At 34.9% G+C, this 18063-nt stretch overlaps 1 protein-coding gene and 1 non-coding gene across 2 annotated transcripts in view; one reads left to right on the top strand and one right to left on the bottom strand.

The window, feature by feature from the left end:
* Positions 1-18063, top strand: part of FAT4 (FAT atypical cadherin 4) — a 172352-nt gene that overhangs the window by 82245 nt on the left and 72044 nt on the right. Inside the window, 4 exon segments of the mRNA XM_032632562.1 lie at positions 2874-3135; positions 4978-5328; positions 11713-12635; positions 13268-13442. Coding sequence (XP_032488453.1) covers positions 2874-3135; positions 4978-5328; positions 11713-12635; positions 13268-13442 — 1711 coding nt within the window.
* Positions 357-463, bottom strand: LOC116754864. Its single transcript, XR_004350193.1, has one exon. It is a non-coding gene; the product is annotated as a U6 spliceosomal RNA (small nuclear RNA).

Raw genomic sequence — 18063 nt, 5'->3', positions numbered from 1 at the left:
TCTCAGCCAGTACAGTGTATAATATTTAACTCAATATTTCAATTATAATATACATATAAGTAAACATATCTAAATCAAACTGCTCATAATTGCAACAATATATAGGTAAGTTTATAAGAGATTTTTAAATACTGTAAAGTTATCATCCCCCATCATCAAATCCAGATGGGTGCTTAATTTTTTTTTATTAATTTTTATTTGAGTACAGTTGCTTTACAACGTTGTGTTAGTTTCTGCTGTACAGCAAAGTGAATCAGCTATACGTATACATATACCCCCTCTTTTTTGGATTTCCTTCCCATTTAGGTTACCACAGAGCACTGAGTTCCCTGAGCTATACAGTAGATTCTCATTAGAAAAATATGGAACACTTCACGAATTTGTGTGTCATCCTTACGCAGGGGCCATGCTGATCTCCTCTGTATCATTCCAATTTTAGTATATGTGCTGCCGAAGCGAGCACTAGATGCTTTAATTTCAATTTCCCTTAATTTCTTTATTTTTGATGCTGCTAAAATCTGTTCTTTCTTGAAACCTTCCCTTTAACCTCTGTGGCAGGCTGTCCTCTGGGTCTCCTAGGTCCTTCCCCCTCTTCTTCCCGTAGTCCCTGCCCCTTTTTCTCATTCTCTAAATGTAGTATTCAATCTTTATGCTGCTGTTCCTTTCTTGATCTATTCTAATTTAAATCCTCAACAAATCTTGTGGCCTCAACTGTGACCTACATATATCGACCTTCAGATAGTTTTATGAAACCCCTTTTCAAATCTCTGACCACACAACCATTTCTATGGTTATGACCATTGCCACATAACCATTTCTATGAAACTATCCTTCAATTGCTTAACATACTATACATAAAATTATAAAATTTCACTGTATACTTTCTCCTGCATCAAAGCAGATCTTATCCAGAGGTGTCTTCAGCAAGAGTATTCTCCTAATTCACAGCCAAAGTAATTTGAAATTAAATTTTTTTCCTTCTGTTTCACTTTTACATCCATTGCCTGGAGTTGTTAAAAGAAAGAAATGAGACTGAGTGAAGTAAGTCAGACACAGAAAAAAAAATATCATACTTTTTATATTTGGAAACTAAAAATAGGGTACAAATGAACTTACTTACAAAACAGAAGTAGGGTCACAGATGTAGAAAACAAACTTATGGTTACCAGGGGATAAGGGCAGGGGGGAGGGATACACTGGGAGTTTTGGATTGACATATACACATTACTATACATAAAATAGATAACTAATAAGAACCTACTGTATAGCACAGGAAACTCTACTCAATATTCTGTAATGGCCTATATGAGAAAAGAATCTAAAAAAAGAGTGGATATATATATATATATATATATATATATATATATATAAAACTGTTTCACTTTACTGTACACCTGAAACTAACACAACATTGTAAATCAACTGCAATTTTTAAAAAAAGAAAGAAATGAGAATATAGGGGAATGTTGAACAAATGAGAGGTATTGTTACTGTTACTTCTATATCCAATAACCTATCAGATCTTAACTAATTTGTCCTGTGTATTATGTTTGGTACATAATAATTGAGAGTCTCATTTCTAGAGCAAGATAGCCAGGGTTCATATTTCTTTGTCTCAGTTTCTTTATCTTCAAAATTGGGATAATAATAGTACTTACCCAACTGGATTACCTTTAAGTATCTAAACAACTAGTGCCCATGAAGTGATGTGCTCAGAGCAGTGCTTAGCACTTAATAAACACTTAATAAATGTATTTTTCTCAACTTTTCCATTCCTTCTGCCAAATTCCTAGTTCATACCTCAGATTTTGAGTGCTACAGCTCTAAGATCTGAGAGAAAACAAGAATGGATCCCTGCTTTCATTTTACAGAACAGGGACTTAGAACCAGAAAATAATACAGATTGTATAGAGTTTCATCTTGAGGAACTAAAGCCCCAGCCTCTTGGGGCCAAACTTTATTCACTGTCTCCCTTCTCTGGCCTCTGCTCATTCTAGTCCATCCTACACTATCGAGAGACTTAAAAGATTGTTTTCAATTAAAACAAGATTAGTGGTTTCTTGGCCATACAGTTCAATGTGTGTTACAACTGAGATTCTCCAACATACACCCATAATCTAATACTTTAGCTTGATTTTTCTTCTTTTATTTTAGATTTAAACTCTCCACACTACCAAATTGGTCAAAATAATCCCTGTCTTTGGTTCTCACAGCACTTATTGCAAGCCTCCATTTAGTGCTTGATTTGTTTAATACCTTTTCATGTTGAACCAGAAGGAACATGAGCTCAGAGTCAAGCAGACTAGGGTTTGAAATCCACACTCACACTTACAGTGTGACTCTGCATAAGTTAACTAGCATCTCGGAACCCCGTGTCTTCATTTGAGGAATAGTATCTCACGGAACTGTGAATGGAAGCGAGATAATGCATACTTAGTGCTGTCACTAGGCCTGGCACAGAGCAAGCCTTTAGCAAACCTCTGGTTATGTGGTTAATAGTATTAGCATCATTCGTATTTTCCATGTGTATATTTTAAGAATTAAAAAATATATAAATACTGAAGGTTGAGATTTGTTGTGTTATTTAATGGAGTGAATGGTATATATAAATACTGAAGGTTGAGCTTCATTGTGTTATATAAATACTGAAATATACATATAAATACTGAAGGTTGCGATTTGTTGTTATTTAATGGAGTGAATGGTGAAAGACTAGGTAATACACTACTCTGGCTTGTTACCTTTTGAAATCTTACAGTATCATGTGAAATTAAGCCCCAAAGCTTCACTTTGTCAAATACGTATTCAGCACAAGGAGTGGTACTCTTGGTGTTCTATTTCTAGCAGTTCAGATACTCATCTTTTTTTCCTAGGGTGCAAATGCCCTTGTCACATACACAATCATTAGTGGAGCCGATGACAGTTTCCGAATTGACCCTGAATCTGGAGATCTGATAGCTACCAAGAGGTTGGACAGGGAACGCCGTTCCAAATATTCCTTGCTGGTTCGTGCAGATGACGGCCTTCAGTCCTCAGATATGAGAATAAATATCACTGTCAGCGATGTGAATGACCACACACCCAAGTTCTCCAGGCCTGTGTACTCTTTTGACATCCCAGAAGACACTACCCCAGGTAGGTGGCACGCCCATAAGTGTATTGGCAAGGATCACCTTTGACTACAATTATGGACTATGTTTTGGCTACTCTTAAATTGTGACTAGTTTTTACCGTATGCTACTAGGTATAAATGCTGGATTTTGAAATATTTTAATTAACCATCTTCACTACAATTCCCAAACAAATTTCTAGACTTTTGAGAGCAAATGAAGGTAGCCAATCATCTGGTTACTAATTACAGATATTTCTGTTTCTGAAAGTATTTGTGACATGCATTGTGGATTTTTCTGGCAACCGTAGTTTTGATAGCATTTTTCCACTTTAAAAACGTCTGATGTTCACTTTGTTATAAAGCAGAAACTAACACATCATTGTAAAGCAATTATACTCCAATAAAGATTAAAAAAAAAGTCTGATGTGAATAGGTTGCTGTGCATAGAAAAAGCAAAGGAAAGCACATGAAAACCTGTCAATACTGGTTCTAACACTTACTAGCTGTGTGAACCAGGGCAATGTATTCATTTCTTAGCTTCAGTTCATTCTGCTGTATATGGAAACAATTCCTGTTAGAATTAGGGTAAAACATATATGAGTTTGCTAACATGGGGTTCGAGGATTAGCAGATGCTCAATAAATGTTAGTAAAATAGGAATCCTGAATTCCCACCTTGTCTATTTGAACATATTATGCTGTGACTGTTGAATTTGAGTACCCAAAATCCGTGTAATTGGTGTGGGTATGCTTCCTTCCCACTATTGGAAATTCTTATCTAAAACTGAAATTGCATTCTGAATTACATTTGGAGTGAGTTTGGAATTAGGCATATGTTTTAGAAACTCATTTGACAGAGGAGTGAAACATTTATAGAAGCCTACTTCTCACTACAGTCCGCAAGATGAGTTATGCATGTCCTTCATGTAATTCCCATTACATTTCTTTCTCGCCTTAATTCTAGCAATGGTCATGATACTGCCCAGGGTTCATGGCCTTCCCCAATCAATAGAAATTGACTAAAGGCCAGACAAGAAATTGAGGCTAGGCTTTATTGGGGCCCCTGCCCCAGCAGGAAGGAGCAAAAACAAGTAATAGGTTCCCTTGCTTGCTCGGCAAGCTGGTTCCTTATGTGGGGTCAGGGTAGGGGTGTGCCCAGGGGTCGGGCCAGAGGGGTGGCTTAGGTGTTCTGCCCACCTGTTTGTGGTGCTGAGTGCAGGGAGCATGCACAGTACCCTGCTTTTGCTCCCAACACCCAGTTTTTGCTCCTGGCTCTTCAGAAGTGGCAGTTGGTTTTTTTGGTCTTTTTTTATCTCTTGGTCTAGAATTTACCCCAACTGGGCATGCACACAGTTATTTTCAGTCCCATATAGTTTCTCTGTATTTGTTTTGCTTGAGGAGAGGTGTGTGCTGGTGTAAGCCCTGCAGCACTGCAGCAAAGGGCCCCAGGTCCCAGCCTGTCTCGGTCATATGAGCTGTCGACTGGTATCCCCTCAGCATAAGTTTGTATTATTGCTTGGAATTCCCAGTTCCTGGCACTAGCAATGGGCCCCAATATATGCTCATTGAATTCATCAATATGTTTATGGATTGGTAGTGCCAGGTAGAAAAATAATGTCCGAAGTAGTGTTCATTCCCCAGAACATTTACATTGCAACATATCTAATACGCTATACATTTTGATACTATTTGGGAATGTTGGTATCGGGTGTTAATGTAGAAATCTACAGAATGTTGTGTTCATTATATTTTCATAGTAATTCTCTAGTTAAAATACTTTACTGTAGAAATAAAGTTTTTGATATCATAAGTATTCTCTTAGCAATACCCTGTCCCATTAATTTTAGACTCTTACTTTTCTGATAGGTTCTTTGGTAGCAGCTATTTTAGCTACAGACGATGACTCTGGTGTGAATGGAGAAATTACATATATTGTAAATGAAGATGATGAAGATGGCACATTTTTCCTGAATCCAGTTACCGGAGTCTTTAATTTGACTCGAATATTAGATTATGAAGCACAGCAATATTATATTCTCACTGTTCGAGCTGAAGATGGTGGGGGACAATTTACTACCATTAGGGTTTATTTCAATATACTAGATGTAAATGATAACCCACCCATTTTCAGCTTGGATTCATACAGCACATCTTTAATGGAGAATCTACCTCTAGGATCTACTGTTCTTGTGTTTAATGTTACTGACGCGGATGATGGTATGTACTTTATTTTATATACTTAAACTTTATTAAAAAATATCATCAGCTTTATTTCGTATTTCTTTACTGTGTGCCGCTGTCACAAAATTGCATTTTATAAGTATAGGTCCAAAGTTGAGGAATAGATTATAATTTAACTATAGAGGATGAAAAGATTAAGTATTTTGTTGGTTAATTTCTTATTTATAACAGTTACACTGCATGCATTGTTATCATCTTATAAGCTTTTTAAACTTTATCTTTCTTTTTTTCTCCCTAACTGTATGACACTATTGCAGGTTAGCAATGTAGAAGTCATAAAACAGCTTTTTGGTAGGTTTATGTCAGATAAATAACTATTTGCTTACATATATTCTTTTAACATGAAAGGGATAAAATATGGATGCAAAAGGAAAACCAAAGTCTCAAAAAATACTTAAGAATGCATGATTAGTTTTATATTTCTTTTTTTTTTTTTTTTTTTTTCTGCGGTACGCGGGCCTCTCACCGCTGTGGCCTCTCCCACTTTGGAGCACAGGCTCGGGACGCACAGGCTCAGCGGCCATGGCCCACGGGCCCAGCCGCTCTGCAGCATGTGGGATCTTCCCGGACCGGGGCACGAACCCGTGTCCCCTGCATCGGCAGGCGGACTCTCAACCACTGCGCCACCAGGGAAGCCCTAGTTTTATATTTCTGACTGAAAATTGCTCAGAGTATTGTAGCAAGCTTTCATGCTTTGTCTCAAAGAACAGTCTCAGATCTCTTTAATTTATGCTATATAATCCAGTTGAGATTTTACATTAAATCTAGACTTTACAATGTTCGATTTTTGCTTGATTTTTATTTATTTGAAAAACTTTATTTTAAAATAGGATTCCCTTGGTCTTTCTTCTAAGACTAACTTGTATATACGAATATCAGATAATATAGGCTCAGAGATAACATTGTATAGATTATCAGTCTTTAACTAAACTGTTTGGAAAGTTTGTACCTTGTTTTCCCTTCCACTGGATGCAGCTAAATGTTCATTCAGTTGAGAAAACAAGGGACATTATTTTAAGAGGAAATGGGTCTCTAGCCCAAGGATATGCCTCGTGACACAGGCATATCAACCTTGATTTAGAATTTCCTGGTTCTTGCTGACTTAAATGATTTATGTAATCTCAGAGTACCGTTCTATCTCAACATTCTGCTCTATACTTAGTTTCCTTTCAGGAGTGTCCAGAATTGCCACTTAGAAAGATATGAGAGGCAAAGAGCACAGTATTTTAATTCATGAGAATGCTTTCTTTGGAATTCATTAAGTACATTTTGAAGTCTTCCCCTCTTATTTAAGCACAGTTAATATTGGACACATAAATATACATAAAATAGAAGTGCCTATAATGTTAGTTCTAGAAATTGCTAATAATATTAGTAACAATAACCGACAATTGTCAAATACAGGTCGTCCCTTGGTATCTGCAGGGGATTGGTTCCAGGACCCCTACTGGTACCAAGATCGCTCAAATCCTTTATGTAAAGTGGTGTAGTATTTGCATATAATCTATGCACATCCTCCCATATAGATTACTAGATTAGTTATAATACCTAATACAATATAAATGCTATGTAAATAGTTGCCAGTGCATGGAAAATTCAAGTTTTTCTTTTTGGAAATGTTTGGAGTCTTTCTTTCCCAAATATTTTTGATCCATGGTGGTTGAATCCGTGGATGGGGAACCAGCAAATGTGATGGGCCACCTGTCCTTAGTATGTACCCAGTCCTGGCCTAAGAACATCGCTCAGTCTATTTCATGTACATCAGCCCAGCTCTGTAATTGTCTACCATTAGGCTTTATACACAACTGAGGTTAATCTTTATTTTGGATGTTGATTTCTCTATTATTATTGATATAAACTTAATTAATTTACCTGATCTCTGGATATGAACTTTTTTATTGGTTCCAACTTTTCTGTAGTGAAGAATTATCTGCCAGGTTTCATTGTGACTTATTTATTATGTATTAGAGAGAGTCCATTGTATCATAGGATTGTGTGCAGCTCTAAAGTAAATTTCGTTTATCCTCACACCTTGATTGTAGGGAACTGGGAAAATAGCAAATAAGCCACTTTTTTTGTGTGTGAAATCTGCTGGAATAATCCATGTAAGCATATGCAGAGAAATGTGTTAACCATTGACTTCAAGTTACTTCTTATGGATTTTTTTTTTTGCCTTTAATTGTGTTAGGTAAAAGTTTCAAGCTACATTTTCCCATTGTTTTAGTTCAGAATACTTTTATTAGTGTAATTTCCTGTACTTTGACCTAAAATATAGGACACAGTTTCTAATCTTTCTGAATTACAGGGATCATGATAAGACTGTACAAGGGTAACCTTCTTTGTTTAAAACTGCCAACTCAGTTATACTAAATAGTTCTCAAGATATTTCACAAACAATATTATTTGCTAATTAGACTTTCCTAATTAGCAAATTTATTAGCAAATTTATTTTAATCTCTGATCAAGAGTTTTCAGATGAGAGAATATTGTCATCTTAAATGAAGACATTTTATATGGAAATAAATTTAACGTTTTCTGTTACTTATATCTAAATTCTCTAATTTTAACCTAAAATTTTAGATTACATACCATTTAATAAGAATAAAGCAAATATTTTACTGTGTTCACAAGATAAGTAGCACATGTATTAATCTCAAGGCTTTCATGCATACAGTTAAGAAAGTATCATATTGAAGCAAAGTATTATAAAATGGAAGTTTCACGGAAATATTCTGGCTTTGATAATTATTACATTATCCTAGAAATAAATTCATAAACTCTTCAAAATATTGGGGAGTTGTAGAGTCATAAAGCAATTGTAATTATTGCTGAATAAATTTACTGATATATGCTTGGTACACAATGCAGATCATTTGACCTGTAAATGGGTTTCATATTCCAGTGACCTGATGACCTTGTTGGAACTGCTTCATAAACGTGAATGCTATTTGCAAGAGTTCCATGTGTTACAGCTGTATGATAAGTTGACAAATACTAGTTCATCATAGAAATAATTAGACAACATTTATGGATTGTGAATAAATATACACATTTCATAGTAGCACTACATACCTATAGTTATATGCTGTATTTCCTGGAACTAAATTATTCTTAAGATTGAAATAAAAATCAACCAAAAAAAAAAAAAAACACCCTAACACAACCACACACACACAATAAAGCTGCCAGAAAGAAAGAAAGAGTCACGTAAATAAACTGCTTTCAGAACATTGAACACAAATGGTTAGAAATATGAACTTTTCTAGGCTTAAAAATCTGGTGCTATGAAAGCCCACTAAATTCAAGTCCCAACACATATGAATAAATTATAGAATACTAAAATAATATATTTAGTGATTCATGATTGGGATATTTGATGCAAGGAGCAGAGAGAGAAGAATGGCCTGAGCTCTCAATTTTTCAGCATAGTACAAAGGTTCAGGGAGAATTTTGAGTTTCAATATGTCTACATGTATTTTCTAGATGTAGAGCACATGCCCAGAGTCACTTAGACTTGACAGGAATGAAAAGTCCTTTTCTTTACAGTAAAGTCCATATAGATGGCTTCCATGCCCTGTAATTGCAACCGTAAGGTCTCAGTTCCAGAGATGAGAGCTGTTTCTTAGATGCTGCTGCATATTTGTGCAAAACTAGTTGTATTTGTATGTTTATTTTTTCAAAGATAATGATTGTTATCATCAGTTCATTGTTAACGTTATCACCTGATACATTTTTCATTATGAATTTGAATATAAAGCCAAATTTTTCTTTTTTCATAATTCTAGCTAAAGCTTAATATTTATTACTTCCACCATCTACCTACTCCACTAAACGTTTTCCCTAAAAAGGAGGCTCTCCTGCTGTTTACAAGACTATAAAATCTTGGTATCATGTTCTCTTTTTGCCTCTGCAAGTTAATTGTTTACTCCAGGAAGTAGCATACACAGTGGACCAAGGGTGTTCAGATCCTTGATTTAATTACTTGCATCCAGTTGATTTATGTAGAAATGTTAGGCCATCACTTTGTAGCCATCTGTAGTTTTGTAAGTATTTTAAATTTCTTTTGATCTTGGGCATGAAAGGTTTTATATACTCACGTAGAAGTATATCTCTGCTTGTTGGTATTATTTTTATCCAGAGGTCATCATAACTTTTTTCTCAATAATAATTGTGTATGAATTTGTGCCTCAAAGACTAGGAATTAAATATTTACTGATGGAGTTAGCCATAGGAAAGGCAAAAAATTTCCTTAGAGAGTAATTCTATTTAAAAATATATTAAATATATATATATAATATATATATGGGTATATATATCTTTAAAATCAAATTGCTTTCTAAGTAATATATACATATATTGCACCAGTTGATGAAACTTTTTATCTTTGCATCAGTTGATAGAACTTTTCTTCCCCCAAACCTGTGAAATTTTAAGTCAAAGAGTTGAAGTAGGCTCTTGACCTTGTTCTATCCAGATCTTAAACTTCTCTTTATCTCTGCTGGTGAATTGAGCTGTGGCCTCCGTTAGCTTTATTTATTCATATTTTTCCTGATCCTCAGACTCCTAAGTATTTGGAAGTTTATAACCTCTGCTTTGTTCTCTTGTGAATAGTCTTAAATAAACTACAAAGATTAAAAGCCACAACTCTTAAATGAGGAGAAAAATCCTACCTTTTCAAAGATCTGCTCAATCCTTGTTTATCCTAGAAATTTTTGTGAATAAGCCAGTTCCCAAAAGTTATCTCCATAAATATTTTTCTCTGCATCAACATATTGACAAAAGCCATTAGATAAGAGACTATTAAATCACAGGAAAATAATAATTCTAGCATTTTTTTAAAAATAGAGCAAGCAGACTTTACCTGGTAGAAAAAAAAATCCTGTTACTCAACTAAACTTACCTTTATAAAGATTTGTAATGAGTTTAAAGAAAGGCAAAAGCAAACTCAAATATCCACAGAATCTTGAGAAAGAGTATTTTTCAAGAAATAAAAGAGGAAAAAGGCGATCAAATTGTTCTAGAAGACTTTTGGCAAAGGGTGGACATCTTTTCTGACACCTGAATAGTTAAAATTAACTTCAGAAATATAGGAGCCATTTGTAAGCAGTTTTTGTAACTCAACAGATTTTCCCTAGCAGAAGATCCCAGAGTATAGTATCTTTATTAAGGACGAGTTATCTACATATACAATATGTTTCTTGGAAATTCTTATCCTATGGTTGCCCAACAGCTTTATGATAAAATACAAAAGTACACATGACATTGTGCACCAGTGAAGAAAATGCTATTCTGGGGCAGAAAATATGATTTTTCTTTCTGTTTGCACTGCTTATCTGTTGTTTACCTTTAAATTATTTACTAAACTAATAGGTTGATCCATTCTTCATATCATCTTTGTTAGAAGAATCTCTGCAATCATTTTATGAAATGAGGATTTATATATAATTTTTTTTTTTTTACTTTTTATTTTATATGGGACTATAGTTAATTACCAGTGTTGTTAGTTCAGGTGTACAGCAAAGTGATTCAGTTATACGTATACATGTATCTATTCATTTTCAAATTCTTTTCCCATTTAGGTTGTTACATAATATTAAGCAGAGTTCCCTGTGCTATACAGCAGGTCCTTGACACGTGTTCCTGGGAAAAATAGATAAAATATTATCTAAAAATAGCCCCCAAATAGTGTGAACCTTTATATTTGGAGCCTTTTACTGCTAATATTTCTTTCAAAAATTACTTTTAAAACACAGTACATACACATAATAAAATTTGAAAGAGAATTATTTTCTCAAAGGCCATTAGCCAGATGCTTAATAGGAATTAAAAAGTATTTATTGGTTCTGACAAGAAATGTAAAAGTAAACTTAAAGCATCCATGACTAATGCCATACATCAGAAAATTTTATTACCCTTCTCTGAAAATTGGTGTCGGCCTCAATAAATTACTAAAGTGATAAATGTTTGGCTAGTAGTATAGTGTGGCACTGTTAATGTTGAACTCTCAGGAATTATGTGACAGAAATAAGTAAATGTATAGAAAAATATCCGCTCTCTGGAATATTTTTTTCCTCTTTATTTTTGTAATTTAGCATTTCAACACCATGGTAAATAGCCCGCAGTATATAGATCATTTGTTCACCAGATTGTAAACATCTTTTCAGATCAGACGTTGACAAGGAAAGGATTATGGGTTATGTATTACTTATAAAGAAAATTAACTGTGGCTAAATCATCTGTAAGGTGTGTTTGGAGGCATCATATATTAAATGTGCAGTTTCATATCATGAAAATTTTGGTGCAGTTTAGTTTGCAATCAGCACATATTTCAGAAAATTTAATTTTTCCCTTCCATTTCAGGCATCAACTCCCAGTTGGCTTACAGCATTGCTTCTGGTGATAGCCTTGGGCAGTTTACAGTTGACAAGCATGGGATACTGAAAGTCCAGAAAGCTTTGGATCGGGAAAGTCAGTCCTTCTACAATCTGGTCGTTCAAGTTCACGACCTGCCACAGCTTCCAGCCTCCAGATTCACAAGCACTGCTCAAGTCTCCATTATTTTGTTGGATGTAAATGATAACCCACCAACATTTCTTTCCCCTAAATTGACATACATTCCAGAAAACACACCTATTGATACCATTGTTTTCAAAGCACAAGCAACTGACCCAGACAGCGGCCCAAATAGCTATATTGAGTACAACCTACTGAACCCTTCGGGAAACAAGTTCAGTATTGGGACCATTGATGGAGAAGTGAGGCTCACTGGAGAACTGGATCGAGAAGAGGTTTCTAATTATACTCTAACAGTGGTGGCTACAGACAAAGGTCAACCATCTCTCTCTTCATCTACAGAGGTTGTAGTTATGGTACTTGACATCAACGATAATAACCCTGTTTTTGCACAGGCCGTGTATAAAGTGGAGATTGATGAAAATACACTCACTGGAACGGATATAATACAAGTATCCGCAGCAGATGGAGATGAAGGTACAAATGGACAGGTCCGCTACGGCATTATTGATGGTAATGCCAATCAGGAATTTCGGATCGACTCAGTCACAGGTGCAATCACTGTGGCTAAGCCCTTGGATAGAGAGAAGACCCCTACTTACTTTTTAACTGTTCAGGCCACAGATCGGGGCAGCACCCCCAGAACTGATACCTCCACTGTCAGTGTTGTTCTACTGGATATTAATGATTTTGTTCCCATATTTGAGCTATCTCCATATTCTGTAAATGTCCCTGAGAATTTGGGGACACTACCCAGAACAATTCTTCAGGTCAGTATATTTAAATAAAACAAATATTGTGTTCATTATAAGACTCTCATTTAATTAAAATGTACATGCTTCCCCCACTCTCTTCCTCTTTCTCATCCAAAAATGCTTACTTGCAGGTATAGCAAATCTTGAAAAGGACAGTTTTATGAAAATTATACCTAAGGACTTATTTATTTCCTTGTAGATTAAATATTGCATTTCAGTTATATTCTTTTGTGTTTACTCATGTTGCACATATTTATGCATTTGTGTATTTTTGAATTTTGTTTCACTATAACTAATATCTGCACATGGTAAGAAAATAAAATGATGTAAAAGTTTGAAAACTTACAAATGTTGTTCTCCCTTCCCTCTTTACAAATCCAACTACTTGGATGAAACTACTGTTAAAATTTTTTGTGAAGCCTTCCAAGAATTCAATGTATGGCTTTTATGCCTAGTTTTGCACAAATAATGCATAGTACTCTGTACCATTTTAATTTTTTGCTTGAAACTTACAAACATGTCTTTGAAACCCTTTAATATTGGAACATATGGCTCTACCTCATTATTTTTAATGATACACTTTATTTCATGATATACATTTTGTTAGTTTTACTCGCATTCATGGTGTGTATTATTCTCTCCTATAGGTCGTGGCAAGAGATGACGATCAAGGTTCTAACAGCAAACTCTCGTATGTTCTATTTGGTGGTAATGAAGACAGTGCTTTTACTCTCTCATCTAGTGGAGAGCTTCGAGTGACACAGAGTTTGGACCGTGAAACAAAGGAGCATTTTGTCTTGTTGATCACAGCTACAGATTCAGGTAAGTCTGTAATAATTTTGTCCAACTCTGAAGAATTTCTTCATAATATAAATAAATGGAAGTATTTTTGTCTACCATTAATTTAAATATTTGTTGAAATTTACTAATGCTTGGAACTCCAGTTGTATCTACATCATTTATAGAACATATATCACTTTATGAAATTTATATGTAAGTGGTAAGAGCTTAAGCACATTACAAGCAAAGCTCTATTCCTGTAAAGCAAAATGTGTCCTTGCCTGGAAGGATACCCCAGTACCTCTGGGGGTGACTTGATGCTCTAACACTTGAGCTGCGGGGCATTGCAAATATTGGGTTGGCCAAAAAGTTCTTTTAGGTTTTTGCAGAACAAAACCCAAACGAACTTTTTGGCCAACCCAATACTTTAGCTTTGAAAACATCCAAATTGTTCTAACTGGTCATGGAGATAAGAGAGTGGGTCCAGAGTTTTACTTCATTAGTCCTTTAGGTTCTGCAAAATTGTAAGTAGTCATAATAAACATTTGATGAAGCCTCACAGAGCTCCAAAGAGAGCAGTGAGAGCCCCGGGTTCTCACTGAGATAGCAGTGGAATGGACTACCATGGAGAGAAAGAAAAGTAGCATACGTTAACTTTTAGTGTTTGGAAACAGTCATTACATAAAATTGTATAGCAAGTAGCATAAAATACAATCTATTCAAAAAAGGAACGTTACTGTTTACCACTACATTATTTTGCATATATTGACTCTATTCATAAGTGTTGATCACTTCTAATTAAAAACTGAAACAACTAAAAATTTGTTAAAGAACCATTATGCCTTGAAGAAAGTAGGTATTGCTTAAATATTTTTTGAATGAATGAATGAATGAATGGATGAATGAACCATTGATCTACAAAAGTATTGGGGAATTATGAAACATTGTCTTTATGTAACACTCATTTATAAAAATTGTCACAACTTAGTATTTTAAGTATTGAGGAATTTAGTAATGTTGACATATTTTAAAATTTTGTTGGAATTGTTTTAAGCCAAGGCAGATTTGTTTGAACCTCAAAGGACTATTTTTTGTATATGTATATTCATGTAAATATGTGGCTCCTGCTATAGAAGAACAATTCTGAATGTTCAAATGAGCTGTTTTTACTGTGGTTGAAACGTTTTTGATGAATATAATATATCAATTTTTTATATATAACCAGTTTCGAAGTATACAATTTCATGTTACCACTTCTCATTAAAAAAGGAGATTTTAAGATTGAGTAATAATAAATTTATGTTAAGTATTCAAATGATAGTGCCATTGCTTATTAATCAAGGTGGCTCTGTCTATATATTATTTGCCATTTGCTTTTGGAAGTGTAATCATCTGAGACTATTATTTTATGAAAGAAAGAACTATTCTCTGTATTTTTTAATGGTTGTGAATGACCATATTACATTTCATGCAAACTATAAAATCCCAGAGAATGATGAACAGAATGTAGTGTGGTAACCACATAAAACTTAAACAAGTTGATCTGAAACATGTTTCATTATATGTGTAGGCAGTGCTTCTTGGTCCGCAGGTAAGCATTTTCATGTGAAAAATGCAGTCACTGCCACATTGTTCAAATTAATCCAGTATTGATTCAAATCAATCCAAGAGTCACCTGGAGGGAAGAGAGGATGAAATGGAGTAGAAACTGGTAGAGGGTCAGATATTTAGAACCAAGGTTTTATTACGAAAACACCCCAGTCTCAGCTCTCCTCTCCAGTTCCTGGATGTGTGCAGTCAATTCTAGGCACGCACAAAAACAGCCTTTGTGGAGGTCAAGTGGGGGAGGAGAAACCAGAACCAGGAATCTGGTCGCTAAGGCATCAGTCACTATAAAACTTGCCGCACAAGATGGTGTGTCACAAGTAGGTCATCCCAGGGTGAGGAGCAGATTGTGGTTGTGAGAATGCAGTGCAGGGCAGGGCACAACCCACAGAAGTTCTCCATCAGAGGATTTGTACTTTGGAACATTCTAAAGTCAAAAGCCATGGTAGAGAAGGAATGTAATCATCTAAACAAGAGTGCCTGTTTTCAATCAAATCATTCTGAGAATTTAAAAATCTTTTTGTGTGCCTACAAAGCCAAGGGGGGATATTGTGAAGGGGAAGGGAATGCTTGTTTTTTTGACATTTGGCAATCTGAGTCATGCAGTTTGTCAGGTTTTACAGATATTAACCCATTTCTACACATTACTTTTCTTTATTATCTCAAAGACTTTGGCGCTTTTATTTCCACCTTACTTACAGTAAGCCCCACCTCACAGTGGTTAAATAATTTGCCCAGGATTACACCTCCAAGAAGTAGAAGAGCAGGATTCAGACCCTAACATATCTGACTTCCAAGTTTAGTGTATATGAAGGTTTTAGTGTGGAGGTAAAGTAAATTCTGAAAAATATATTCATTTTCAAAATTATTTTATTTGCAAAGTAAACCCAATACTATTCTATATAATATAATATAATGATAAAAGCTTTGAATATGAATTGATCTTGATTTGAATTCTGGTTCTGTCATAATTTTCTCCATGATTCAGGCAAAAAGTATCATCTCTCTCAATCTCAGTATACTTCTCAGTAACATGGGGATAATAGTAATTACAAAATATTTTATTACAAGGTTCAATTGATACAACATATGTTAAATTGCTAAATATGCCTACCACATCACGTATATAATGATTTAAAAAAAATTGTGATCCATGCACTTTAAACATTTTAAAATTTTTAGAAATATTTGCCCTGTTCTTTACTACATAAGTATCTTATTAGAAAATATAATTGAATTGCTTTTAAAAAGCATTTTTAAAAATTGCAGTTCATATTTTTACATTTTATACATTACTACATTAAAAATTTTTATTGTGGTATCAGATTTTTTTCAAACTTCCAAAGAATGTATTTCATAGTAAGTGAGTGCTTAACCATTTAAAAACTGTAGTTCAGCCAAATTATGGTTAAGGAAGCCTTTGTGGGCTAGCCAGCAAGCTTAACCACCACTTGTAATGCTGTTTCTCCACCAATATGACAGCATAAAAGGGACATTTCATTAGCAAAAAAAGAAAGAATGAAAGAAAAAGAAAGAAGGAAGGGAGGGAGGGAGGAAGAAAGAGAAAGAAAACTTGAAATGATAGAGTTAAAATTATTCTCTTCTAATACTCAGGGGTGAGTCAGCCTGTTGGGAGGAACTTTTGCAAGTAGGAGGTTCGATAGAGCCTTGGTCTAAGTGAGGAGACTGCACAAGAACCAAGTCCTCGTTCTAGGGAGCTGAACTGTGTGCATTCCTGATGCCATCGGTCTCGATCCTGGGGAAAATTGGGGATCTAGAATTCTTAATATAAGGACAAATAATGCAAGTGCAACTCTAATTTCTATGAAGGACTGTTGCCGTTAAATGAAACATGTGAAGACCAAGTGTGTGTATATTCTACCCAACATTGAGATAGGAGAGTTAGAGTTATAGAGAGTGAAAATTCATATCATCAGTAAAATGAAAGTATCTGGAAGTTTGTCATTCAGGCCTTTAAATATGGTGCTTAAGAGCGTGGTGGGAGACATAAATGAGATTCAGGGACACTGGTGCCTTGGTCACAGTATTTTGGCAGTCTTGGAAATTAGAGAATTGCTTGAATTTTGCCCCAAAGCACAGATTTTTATGAGTGCTTTTTGGGGGGCTGCCTTGAAATGGACTGGTGTTTATGAGGCCACAGGAGTATAAGTATTCAGTTAGGTGTCTGAAGGTCATTTCATACAGATCACATGTAAAGCAATCAGAAATTGTGAAGTAAGTTGACTAGATGCTTTTAAGATTATTAAAACTCATATGTGACCATAATTTTTTAGTCAATTCCTTTGTATACTTTTGGTATCATTGATATCCACTTATATGGAAGAATGCGAGAGTTTCAGATATCGGCTTTCAGAACCTGCAGTTTAATCCTATACTCCAGGAATGAAGTCTCTAACACAGGATTTAGAATACTTATTCACTGCCATGATTTAAAAGTCAAATTGGTAGATGACATGAGAAAATTCAGAAAAATATGGCAGCTTTTAGGTCCCAGATACGATGTTATTCTCAAATTTGCAGTGTTCTAAGAACCAGGGAAACATCAGTGTTCTAAAGAAGGAAAAAATTTGACAGTTTTATTCCTTAGCTCACAAATCACTTTTGCTTCGCTCTTTTAAAATTCTTACCTGATGGCAGCCCAAAGATGGGTCAACTTTGGCAATATGTCAGTGATTGAAGCAGCAGCTTACTTTTATCAGCAGATCTCTAAATCTTTGAATATTTTTGGAGAAAATACTAACATTCCACTATCATCATATTTTTATTTACTGACTGCATGGCTATAGAGTAGGACATCTGGAAACTCTCTGACTACTCCTGTCTACTGCTTAAAATGAGCTGCAACCACGCTATCCTATGTGTGTGGGACCGACTGTTACAATGTTAAGTAACAATACTAGGACAGAGTATAATAATTCTACCTCATTGTTTTTCCTATAGGATTTACTTACTAAAGATTAACTTAATGACTATAACTCAAAGGTGATATTTTGTTTAACTGGTGTAATGAAAAGTATGGATATTCTGCCTTCAGTCT

The sequence above is a fragment of the Phocoena sinus genome, chromosome 5 (genome assembly GCF_008692025.1).
Source record: "Phocoena sinus isolate mPhoSin1 chromosome 5, mPhoSin1.pri, whole genome shotgun sequence".
Lineage (NCBI taxonomy): Eukaryota > Metazoa > Chordata > Mammalia > Artiodactyla > Phocoenidae > Phocoena > Phocoena sinus.
Note: the sequence above shows the minus strand (reverse complement) of the source record. Positions and strands in the feature narration are given on the sequence as shown.